This window comes from Dictyostelium purpureum (genome assembly GCF_000190715.1).
Source record: "Dictyostelium purpureum unplaced genomic scaffold DICPUscaffold_149, whole genome shotgun sequence".
Lineage (NCBI taxonomy): Eukaryota > Evosea > Eumycetozoa > Dictyosteliales > Dictyosteliaceae > Dictyostelium > Dictyostelium purpureum.
The window spans coordinates 1-12095 of NW_003519486.1; the positions used below are offsets into that span (position 1 = coordinate 1).

Genomic DNA, 12095 nt, shown 5'->3' on the forward strand with positions numbered 1-12095 from the left:
TTTTATTTTTCTCTTTCTTTATGTTCTATTTTTCTATTTTCTTTTTTTTCTTCTAACTTTTTCTTTTTTTCAAATTCTGCATCTTGTTCTAATTCGACATTGTTTTCAACAACAATTCTTTGTTGGAATGATGATACTGAAAAAATTGATTTTCTTTGTTTTAAATTAAATTTATTTATTGAATATTCATTTTTAATTATATTATTATTATTGTTATTATTATTATTATTATTGGTTATATTTTTAAGTTGATTTAAAATAAATAACTTATTATTATTACTATTAAATAATCTTATCATTTTTAAAATTATAAATGAATGAAAAAAAAAAAAAAAAGTAAAATAAAAAAATAATTTTTTTTTTTTTTATTTATTTTTTTTTAATTTTTTAAATTTTTTTTAAATAATCACATTTTGGTTTAATTTGATTTTTCAAAATAAATTATTAGCCACAGCAAAAATATACCGATTTAAAAGAAAATAAAACATATAATAATATAAAAATACTAATGAAATCTTTTGATTGGTTGGGATAAGAGCTAAACTTTACCTTCTAACTGAGTGAGTTCTTTCAACAGATATTAATGGGCTACCAGTACACGTTCTATAATGGAACTACGATTCTTTTTTTCATTTAAAAGGTTTTGATGGTATACCAAAGTTGCTTGGCCAGAACAAAATTGGTATGCTCAAAAGTCAATTAGATTGAATACAAATAAAGAAATGTGTTTCATCTTTTTTTTTTTTAATTTTTTTCATAAATTTAATACGATCCCACTAATTAATATTAATTATATCGAGTTTTTTTAATTATATTAAAAAAAAAAAAATAATAATATAAATTGATTTTTAAAAAAAAAAAAAAAAACAAAAAAATTAACCAATATTAATTTTTTAAAATAAATAAAAAAGTAATTATCATTTCTTTCCTTATAAATGATCTTATCAAAGTAAGTATTTTTAAATAATTCATTAATTAATTTAATTTTCCATTTTTGTATTAAATATATCTAGATTAAAAACTAATATTTGGGGGGATGGTTTTATTTAAAGATTTTAAAAGATTTGTAAGTGAAAAATAGTATTATTTATTTTTTTTATTTTTATTATTAGAGCATTTATTTAAAGTTTTATATTTGGGTTTTATATCATTTAATTTAAAATTAATTATTTTGCACATTCTTAAAAGACTATTTTTTATTTATTTTTTTTAAAAAATGATTAAAATATTAATTTTAATTTTTAATATTTTTTTATTAATTAAATTTGGTGGTTGTGTTTTAACCTTTATAAGTTATTCAGATAAAGATTGTTCACGTGAAGTTGTCTCAACTATCTATTACGATGATATGGAGTTGTTTTATAATAATGGTACACATGTTTTGCCGTTAGAGTCGTCTTCGTCAACAAATAGTAAAAATGTGGAGTCCCAATACGAAGAGATTAATAAGTGTATAAAGCATAGGGGTGGTTCAATGAAAATTCTTGCAGAGGAATATAAACTTTTAAAGGGCCAAAACTCATCATCAATTTGTGTTTTGGAGCAAAATGTTAAATCTAAAACAAAAACAGATTTAAAAAAGAAAACTCCATCAATAGTTAAATACACTTTAAACAACGAGATTATTTTATACAGAGACGGGTATTCAAGATTATCTTGCACAAACTCACACACCAGACAATATTCATGCATCCTAAACAATTGTTTATTAGAAAACGAGTGGGAGAATAACGTTAAAATTTCATATGACTATTGGCATTTATATTTTTATAAAATTTAATCAATTATAATATTTTTTTTAAAAAAAAATTTCAAAAAAAGGAATATCCAAATTGGATGTTATATAATCATTTATAATTTTTTTTTAATAAATAATAATGTTTGAAAAGGTAAAAAAAAAAAATAAAAATAAAAAAAATAATTTTCCCCCCATTTTTTTTTAAATAATATTTAACACACATGCACATAATAGTATATAAATGATTACATATAAATGTATAAATATATTTAATATTTGAAAATTATTTTAATTTAAAATTAAATTAATTTTTTTTTTTTTTAAAATAGTTTTTTTATGTTTTAATATTTTTTCATTTACAAATATCAATAATTTAAATGAAATATATACTCATTTATATAATTTTATTATATTTTTTATTTACAAAGAAAATAAAAGGAGAAGATGAAAACCAATATACACAGCCAATAGTATGTAATGGGTTTATAAAGTTTAATAAATTATTAAAGAATCATCACCAATTATTAAAAAGTATAAATGTTATCGGATTATCATCAGATGGAAAATTTCACAAAGTATTGGAGGTCTCATCGACAGGTTATTATTCATTTTCAATAGTAAATAAAGGGCAATATTCAATATTATTAAAAAAACCGAATGGTTGGGATTTTAGTATGTGTAAAAAAAAAAAAAAAAAAAAAAAAAAAAAAATGGTATTATACTAATTATTTTTATAGATTTAGAAGTTATTAATTTAGATTTCGATTTGAAAATGTGCGATAATTATATTAATTTTGAATTGCAAGGGTTTTCAATTGAAGGTTCAATAAAAACTATAGAGTCATTTAGAAAAAGAACCGAGAGTAAAGAAATAGATATTGATCTTTCCAAAGAAAAAAAGAAATATTATGTAATGGATACTTATGGAAATTTAGAAGATCATTATCAAGAAATAGAAGATGAATCTTTAGAAAAAAAATCAATTATAAATAATGCTCAACATATAAAGCTCGAATTGGTTCAAATAAAAGAATGTGATCAGAATATAGAAGGAGCAAGTGTTAAATGCAATGAGGTCATTCAAACTATAAATTCTAATCAGTATGGTGTATTTATATTCAAATCGGTTTTGCCTGCACATAAATATATAATTAATATAAAAGAAACAAATTGGTCTTTTCAAAAATACTCTCTAGAGCTGAACTTTAACGATAATGATAAATTGGTACTAAAAGACTATTTTATTGCAAATGCCTTTGATGTGGTTGGTAAAGTTATGGGAAATAAGGAAGAGTCATTAAAAAATGTTCAGGTTAATTTATATTCGAATGTTTTAAAAGCTATGATAAAAGGATGCACACCAACAACCAGTAAGTTTTAAACAATATTTTATATTGTTATCATTTAATAAAGAAAAATATTAAAAATATTTTTTTATTAAAAGGTTCAATTATTAAAGGTTATGGTTTGGTTTGTTCAACTGTTTCAGATAAAAATGGTAAATATGTTTTTAGGAATGTTCCAATTGGAGAGGGATTTAAAATTATAGCAAATTATAAAAATAATGATGTTAAATATCAAGTTATACCTGAAGAGTTTGATTTTTCAGTTGATGGTAATGGTACCATTGAAGTTGATGTTCCATTTCAAGTTAAAGGTTTTGCAGTTAATGGCTTTGTATTCAACGATATTGGTGAGCCAATTGAGGATGCAGAAATATATTTAAATGGTGAAAAGGTATCCGAATCAGATTCAAACGGTATATACATTATAGACTATATAAATGAAGGTGTATTTGAAATAGAGGCTAAAAAAGAAAATTATATTTTTAATAAACTTTCAAATCATATAGTATCATCAAACTCGTTAACATTACCAAATATCAGAGCTTTGTCTTATGAAATACCGATTTCAATTGATATTAAAAGGTCAGCTTCAGAAATTGTATATCAAGATATTGAATGTATAGTATATGAAAAGAAAAAAGATAAAAAACAATTAGATAATGAAGAAAGAAATTTAATAATGACACACCTAAAGAAACAAACCAAAAACACCGATAAAACAATAACAGATTCAATTCTAAATCAATTTGAAATACCTGATTACAAAATAATTAAATTTTTTAATTTTTATACAAATGGCTATTATACATTCAAAACAGATAAATCAACAGAATATTTAGTTAAAATTAAAGATGAACATATACCAACTATCAATCTTATAAATAGAGATATCAAATTCAAGGTAGAGCATAAACCAACAGAAATAGTTTTTAGTCAATTATTGGCATCAATAAGAGGTACTATTAGAACAATCACATATCCATTTTATCCACCAGTACCAAGTGACTTAATGGTAGAGCTATTGTTTATTGAAGATGGTCAAGAGGGAAATGGTATTTTTACAACAACATATGTAGAAGGAGATATAATTCATTTCGAATATAATTTTTTATTACCAAATAAAACCTATATGCTCAAGGTGTGCTATGATAATTGGAGTTGGGAAAAAAACGAAGTTTTAGTGCATGTATCAAAAGAAGAAAATAGTGTAGAGTTTGTCCAAAGCGGTTTTAAATTATTCATTGAAGCTCCATCAAGTAGCATAAATAAAAAGCTATCCGATATTTCAATTTCCCATAGATTCCAAGGAGAATATGAAAATATACAATTAAATGAAGGAATAAACGAAATTCAAATAGTTAAACCAGGGATCCACGAATTTATTGTAAAATCATGTTTTAATTTCGAAAATGAAGAATTCTATTTCGATACAGATTCCCTAAATATAGAAAATCGAATTAGTTTAAAAATAAAGAAGTACATTTTAGAGGGTTCTGTCGACTTTACACAACTATTTGAAAAGTATCCAAAACTAAAATCAAATATAACTTCAATTAAAATTCATGTTTTTAGTCATAAAACAGGTTATGAACAAGTAAAAATTGATGAAATAGATGCTTCTCTTGAATCGTTTAAAAGATATCACTATAGTTTTTTAGCAAGCGAAAACGATGATACAATTCAAATAACTCCAGTTATCTCGATCAATAATTATGAATATAAAGATAGAGTATTATTTTATCCAATATCTAGATTTATAAAAGTTTCAGCAGTGCATACCTGTCAACCAATTATTTTACCATTTGTAGCAATGTTGGGTAAATTTTTGAATGGAAGGGTTTTATCTGGTGAAAAAGGAGTTGAAATCGAAGCAAAACCTGTAGATTTGTATAGAGAATATCCAGTAATGGATAAAAAAGAATTAATTAAGAGTTTGTTATTCAATTTAAAAACATATACAGATAATAATGGTCATTATAAAATAGGACCAATGTATACAGATTTAAAATACTCAATAACAGCTAAAAAAGAAGGTCGAATATTTGTTACAGGTTTTAGTGACTCAAATTCATTCGATTTCAGCTCGACTCAGTTATATACTATCATAGTGAATGTTAAAGAAAATGGAACAAATATACCATTCGAAAATGCATTTGTATCATTATCACCCAAAGATGAGAGAAGCAATGGTGTATTCTTACATAGTGACCAAGCTAACAAATATGTTTTAAAGAGCAATCAATCAGGGGTAGCAGTTTTTAATAATATTTTACCAAACGAATATATTTTAAGATGCCATATTATCGACCATAAATTAAAACCTCAAAATCACACTTTACAACTTCAAAGCTATCCAAACGAAATAAAAGAAAAAAATGAATTAGTAAAGACATTAGATTTTTTTGCAACATTGTCAACATTTAAAATTTATGGTAAAGTTTCGTCTGTTAATTCACTTCCTTTCTCAAATATAATGGTATTACTATTTAAAGTAGGAAGAGATGAAAATAAATTGTTACCAATAGGAAAAACATATACCGATTCAAATGGAAATTATATTTTTTCAAGGGTAGTTTCAGACAGAGTTTACCAAGTATCATTATCCTCCATCGATTTAGAAGATACATATTACGAATATCATTCAACTCCAATAAAGAGATTAATTAGAATTGAAAATAACAGTACCTATAATAATGATTTCATATTAATTTCAAAACAGCACAAAAACTCTCAACACAAGCTCCAATCAACTGACGAATTCGAATTATCAGGAAACATAATAGTAATAAATAACCAAGGCAATAGCATCATTAGCCAGCATGATAAAGATTTCAATGACTATATATTAAACTCAATTTCAATCATACCAAATAACATTAAAGCCAATGTATATTATGGTGGAATATTAATAAAATCTTTAGATATAAACACATTCAATACATTTATTACAATTTTAAAGAAACCAAAGAATTTTAAAGAATCTTTTACAGTTAAAATAGAAAGTTTATCAGACTCTATCTTTTCATCATTTTTTTCAAAAAACTATAAAGAAATCAAAGAAATTCAACTATCCAATGAATGTATTCAGCAAAGCTATTGTCATGTACAGTTTGAATTAAACTATAAACCAAAATTGTTTTATATTCCTTCCTCAATTCATAATTCAAAACCATCACTATCTTTATCAACTACTTTAATGGTAATAATTCTATTAACTATTTTTATAGTATTTACATACAATAAGAAACCAAAAAGAAATAGTAATAGGAATAATAATGGAAAAAACAATAGTAATAATGATAATTATAATAATTGTAATAATAATGATAAAGTAACTTCAACAATAACAAAAATAAATAAAAAAATAAAATAAAATAAAATATTTTTAAACCTATCTAAAATTTATTATTATTAAATAATTGAATCTAACCAATCTTCTAAATTATCTGATGTAACATTTCCATTATCAATTGGTGGTTCATATGCAGTATCTTTAATTGGTGACTTTATAATTTTATCGAATTCTTCTTGATCTTTTTTCTCGTCATCTTTTTTATTATTATTTAAACTATCTGTATTTGTTTTTGAAATATTTTGAGATGACTGTGATGCTATTGAATCTGTAGCTAAATGTTTATTTGACTTTCGTTTTAAATATACAACATTATTTGGATTTGGTAATTTCATAGAATTCTAAATAATAATAGGATTGGTATTATTAGTATGCATCGTATTTATAATTATAAACTGTAATATTGTAAACTTACTAAATAATATTCGTCAATATTTAATCTTTTGGATAAACTAAAAGAAGATAACATCTTTTCAATTTCGCTTATATTTAAACTATTTGAACTTGAATTACTATTAGAGTTGTTTACGTTTACTTTTTTATTAAAGTCAATATTGATTTCATCCAAAATTAAATCGGTTGTACTATTACTTGAGTTTTCAAACTTGGGGATAAAATCTACTTTTGAATCAATGAGAGATTGCATATTTAATTTTGAACTTTGATTATAGTATTTATCATCTAATTGTACAAGTTTGCTGTTATCTTTTTGAACCAAAATTCTTTTGCTATATTTCGATCTTGAATGTTTAGCGAAACCATCCTCTTCAATATTTTCATCGTCTTCATCATCATCATCATCATCATTGCTAACATTATCTTTTTTATTCTTTTGATAGTTTGGATCTTGTTCTCTTTTTGCTATTTCCTCTCTTTCTTTCTTCTTTTTTTCAAACTCTTCTTTTTTATATTTTCCTCTAGAGGTATTTTTATCTACACTTTTTCCACCTCTATGTTTATTTCTTGCTAATAGTTTATGATTAATTGGTTCATCTGACATTTTATTATTATTATTATTATTATTATTATTTTTAATTTATTAAAAATAGAATAAAATTAATTATAATTTTTTAAATAAAAAAATAAAAAATAAAAAAATAGAAAAAAAAATGAAAAAAAAAAAAAAATTAAAAATTAAAAATATCAAATAATTTAAATTATACCAAAAAAACTAGTTTAAACTCTTTATTAATTTATTTTTTGAAAATCTATTGTGGCAATTTTAGGTAATGATTCCTTGATAGTTTGGATATAAGTTGACTTTACATTTACCAACATTGGATTATTTTCGACCAATAATTTTGAAACATTTGGAGATTTGGTTTTTAAATCTTTACAAAAACTATTAAAATCTTTAATTTGGTTGGAAAATAAAAATAAAGTTTCTAAATTTAATAATATTGGAAAACCATCAATCGATTCAATTAAATTATTTGATAGTGATATGCTATGTAAAAAAAAAATGGTATATAATTAAAAAAATGATTATTTTTTTTATTTTTTTTTTTTTACTTACTAGTTTAATTTTAAATTATTTTCAATATTTTTTATTTGTGTGATTCTATTTGCTCTTAAATCTAAAATTTCTAATTTTTCTAATTTATTTATATTTGATATTGATTCTAATTTATTTTTTGAAACATATAATTTTTTTAAATTTATAAGGGTGTTGATTTCTTGTGGAATTTCTTTTAATTCATTATTGATTAAATAGAGTTCTGTAATATGACTAAAGTTTGTTGAAATTGAGTGTAAAGATATATTAAATATAACATTTCCTGATAAATCTAAAATCTAAATTGAATATCAAAAGTAATTTATGTTATTAATAAATAAATAAATAAATAAATAAATTATCAAGTGACAATAATATTCAATAATTACATGATAACTTTTTAAATCTTTTGAATCGTTATTAACATAATTATATTCACCAATTGATTTCTCAATATTATCAATGGTTAAATTATCAAATTTTTTGTTTACTAAATCGAATCTACCTGGTACCTATAGGAGTTAAAGTTGGTTAATAAGCTGAAAGTATTGAAAACTATGGTAATTTTATATGGGATATAAATACATACAATTATACTCATGGTTTTATTATTATTTATTTATAAAAATGATTTCATTTTTTTTAAATTTAAAAAAAAAAAATAAAAAAAATAAAATTTAAATTACGAAAAAAAAAAATTTTCATTTTTTTATTTTATTTTAGTTTTATTAATTAAAAATATAAATATAAATATAACTATAAATAATGTCACTAAATACAGATTTACCAAATGCAAATGAACCAATAATGGATCATTTTACAACCAAAGATTTTAAAGATGTATACGAACCAGCACAAGATTCATTTTTATTTATAGATTCTTTGCAAAAGGATTATGAAGATTTAAAGACAATGAACCCATATATAATGTTGGAAATTGGATCGGGTAGTGGCTTTGTAATTACGTTCTTGGCAAATTTATTGGGACCAAATGGCAGATACTACATGTCAACTGATATTAACCCTTTAGCAGCGATAGCAACTTCAAGAACATCAAGTAGAAATAATGCAAATATTGATGTTATCAATACATCATTTGTATCATCTATCGAAAGGCTTAAAGGCTCAATTGACGTTTTATTATTTAACCCACCTTATGTTCCTACTCCTTCTGAAGAGGTAAACCAAGGAGGTATTGTAGCATCATGGGCCGGTGGAATCAATGGACGTGAAGTAATTGATATTCTATTACCACAAATACCTGTAAGAATAAAATTAAAATACCTAAATAGAAAAGAAAAGAAAAATTATTAATAATCCACATTTAAATAGAGTATATTATCAGATAAAGGTTTTTTTTATATGGTTTTAGTTCAAGAGAATAAGCCAAAACAAGTTATTTCAATAATGCATGGATACGGATTTGGATACAAAATTGTAGGAAAAAGAAAAGCATATAATGAAATTTTATATATTTTTAAATTTTTTAGAGATAGTAATAATAACGAAAATAATAATAATAATAATAATAATAATATTAATAATAACGAAAATAACAATAATAATAACGAAAATAATAATAATAATAATAATAATATTAATAATAACGAAAATAGTAATAATAATAATAGTAATAATAACGAATAATGATTATATATAACATAAATAGTAAGAGTATTATTTTAAATTAAAATAATTTGTAAATATTCAAAAAAATAACAACTTTTTTTTTTTTTTTTTTTTTTAAAAATAATAAATCATTATTGACAATAGAAAGTTTTTTTATTGTAAATATAATCAAATAAATTTTTGTTGGCTCACCGTGAAATATGTATAAAAACCCCATATATTAATTATTTTTTCATTTATTTTTTTTTTTTTTATATATTTATGGCAAAATTAGGATAGAGTGAAGAGGAGTTAAAAAATGTCAAAAAACCTCCCAACTAATAGTTTTATTGTTATTATTTATTTGGTTGTTGGTAATGTTGTCATTGTTGGTATTATTGTTATTGGGTTGTTAATTTTTAATTAATTAATTCCCTTTTTTTTTTTTAAATTAAACAGTTTTAATTAATAGGGGGGTGATGAGATATAATACCCCCATAATTTTTTTTTTTTTCTAAAATAGAAATTAATGGTATTGACTATTGTTAAATGAGCTATGGATTTTAATTTATTTTAAAATAAATTTTTTTTTTTTTTTTTTTATAAAAAATATAAAAATAACAATTGATTTTATATTTTATTTGTTTATTTATTATTTATTATAATGATGCTCGGTTATGTGTGGATGGATTAGTGGGTAATCTTTTTGTTGGGGGGAACTAAAAACATATATTAAAAATTAATAATGTTATCATCCCAAATAATAAATAAAAAAAAAAAAAAAAAAAAAAAAAAAAAGATTTTTACCCTATTCATCCAGTAGTGCAGTAGCCACAAAAAAGAACAAACATGAAATTCCTTGGGTAATAAGAAACAATAATGTTGGTAACCCCACAGACCCACTAACCCACACCCACTAAAACACACAAAAGATAGACTCACACAATCGATAACAACAATAATCACTGTTAATTTTATTTATAAATATTATAATGATTGATTATAAACATTACATTATAGCCCTTATAATAACAGAATAAAAATATTATAATTAATACCAAATATTAATAATAATAGTAATAATAATATTTATAACAAATTAATTAAATAAAAAACATATTTAAAAATTAACACACAAAATTGGTTAAAAAGCACCACCCTTAAAAAGAAAAAATAATTTTTAAAAAAATACTGACAACAGTGTGTTAGAGTGTGGTTTTAAAAAATGAATAGTCTTTATTTGTTATTGAATATGAACTAAACCGATAATTGATATTTTAAAAAATAATTGAAAATAAGTGTGTAATTGATAATATATATATGGAAGTTTATTAAAAATATCAATTCTTTTAGAAAATCTCGATTCATATGGAACCATGCTAAACTAATTCTTATTGGTTGATTGAAAAAATCATCATCATCAAAATTTTCATCATTATCATTATCAATAAAATGTAAATAACAATAAACTCATTTAAATAATATCTATCTCTATATATACAATATACAAACAACCACAAAATAATGATAATAATAGTAGCAACAAAAATAGATAGAAATTTTTTTTACTAAAAAAGAATACTACCTGGAACAATATACTTTATTATAACCCCATCATCCATTTTCAAAACTTTTAAATAATTTTATTATTGTTTATAATTATTATTTTACAGTTTATCAATAAAAAAAAAAAAATAATAGTAAAATACAGTGTTTTGTGTTTACTACTACTAAATTAAATATCTATAAGCTCCACCTGCAATTTATTAGATTTTAAGTATCGATGGCTGCTGTAACAACATCAAAAGTAAACAATAAAAATAATTTTGAAAATGATTTTTAAAATAACCACTCATGCCAATTAACAATAAAATAATTAAAATAAAAACAATTTTTAATAATTTTACCATATCAGTCTTTGTTTTTTAAAAAAAAAAAATAAAAAAAATAAAATACCAATATTTATAAAATCATATATAATGAAAAAAAAAAATAAAAAAAATAAAAACTCTAACACAAAAAAATTAAATACCCAACCCCCTACAAAACACTCCTATTTTCAATTTTTTTTTATATTTTTTAATTTAAAATTAAATTTTTGAAAAAAAGCTATGGTTTTTGAATTAAAATTTTATGGTCCTTTCAAATTAAAATGGAATATAAAAAAATCAATTAAAAATAAAACTAATAATAGTTACATTTGAATCTGAAAAAAAATTAAAAAAAATAAAAATTAAATTAAAAATATAAAAATTAAAATTTTAAAAATAAAAAAAATAAAAAACATATTAAAATAGGTTATAAATAAATAAGCTGGTATAATTTATTTAGTACTATAATGTAGTGACCTTAAATTTTTAAAAATTTTATAATAAAATAAAATAAAATTAAAAACATATGTTATTTCTTTAATTGTTTTTTTTTTTTTTTTTTTTTTTTTAAAAGGGTATTTTTTTTTTTTTTTTTTGGAAAAAAAAAAAACAATTTAAATTTTTTTTTTTAAAAAATTTTTTTTTTTTAAAAAACTTTTCAACAACAAAAAATATAAAATTGGGG

The 12095-nt window shown here is 21.5% G+C and overlaps 5 protein-coding genes across 5 annotated transcripts; 3 read left to right on the plus strand and 2 right to left on the minus strand.

The window, feature by feature from the left end:
* Positions 1-1216: 1216 nt before the first annotated feature.
* Positions 1217-1780, plus strand: DICPUDRAFT_79592 (uncharacterized protein; the record flags this gene model as incomplete). Its single annotated transcript, XM_003288772.1, has 1 exon — positions 1217-1780. The coding sequence occupies one exon, from the start codon at positions 1217-1219 to the stop codon at positions 1778-1780; it is 564 nt and encodes a 187-aa protein (XP_003288820.1).
* A 97-nt stretch (positions 1781-1877) lies between these two features.
* DICPUDRAFT_98145 (uncharacterized protein) lies at positions 1878-6480 on the plus strand (the record flags this gene model as incomplete). The annotated part of the gene is made up of 4 exons (XM_003288773.1): positions 1878-1889; positions 2167-2410; positions 2476-3108; positions 3183-6480. The coding sequence occupies 4 exons, from the start codon at positions 1878-1880 to the stop codon at positions 6455-6457; spliced, it is 4164 nt and encodes a 1387-aa protein (XP_003288821.1). The 3' UTR covers positions 6458-6480.
* Positions 6481-6495: 15 nt separating this feature from the next.
* Positions 6496-7436, minus strand: DICPUDRAFT_153106 (uncharacterized protein; the record flags this gene model as incomplete). The annotated part of the gene is made up of 2 exons (XM_003288784.1): positions 6496-6777; positions 6852-7436. The coding sequence occupies 2 exons, from the start codon at positions 7434-7436 to the stop codon at positions 6496-6498; spliced, it is 867 nt and encodes a 288-aa protein (XP_003288832.1).
* Positions 7437-7624: 188 nt separating this feature from the next.
* On the minus strand, positions 7625-8532 carry DICPUDRAFT_79595 (uncharacterized protein; the record flags this gene model as incomplete). The annotated part of the gene is made up of 4 exons (XM_003288785.1): positions 7625-7883; positions 7953-8230; positions 8321-8443; positions 8521-8532. The coding sequence occupies 4 exons, from the start codon at positions 8530-8532 to the stop codon at positions 7625-7627; spliced, it is 672 nt and encodes a 223-aa protein (XP_003288833.1).
* A 164-nt stretch (positions 8533-8696) lies between these two features.
* DICPUDRAFT_34643 (uncharacterized protein) lies at positions 8697-9578 on the plus strand (the record flags this gene model as incomplete). Its single annotated transcript, XM_003288774.1, has 2 exons — positions 8697-9194; positions 9264-9578. 2 exons carry the CDS (start codon positions 8697-8699, stop codon positions 9576-9578), a joined length of 813 nt encoding a protein of 270 aa, XP_003288822.1.
* Between the last annotated feature and the right edge of the window lie 2517 nt (positions 9579-12095).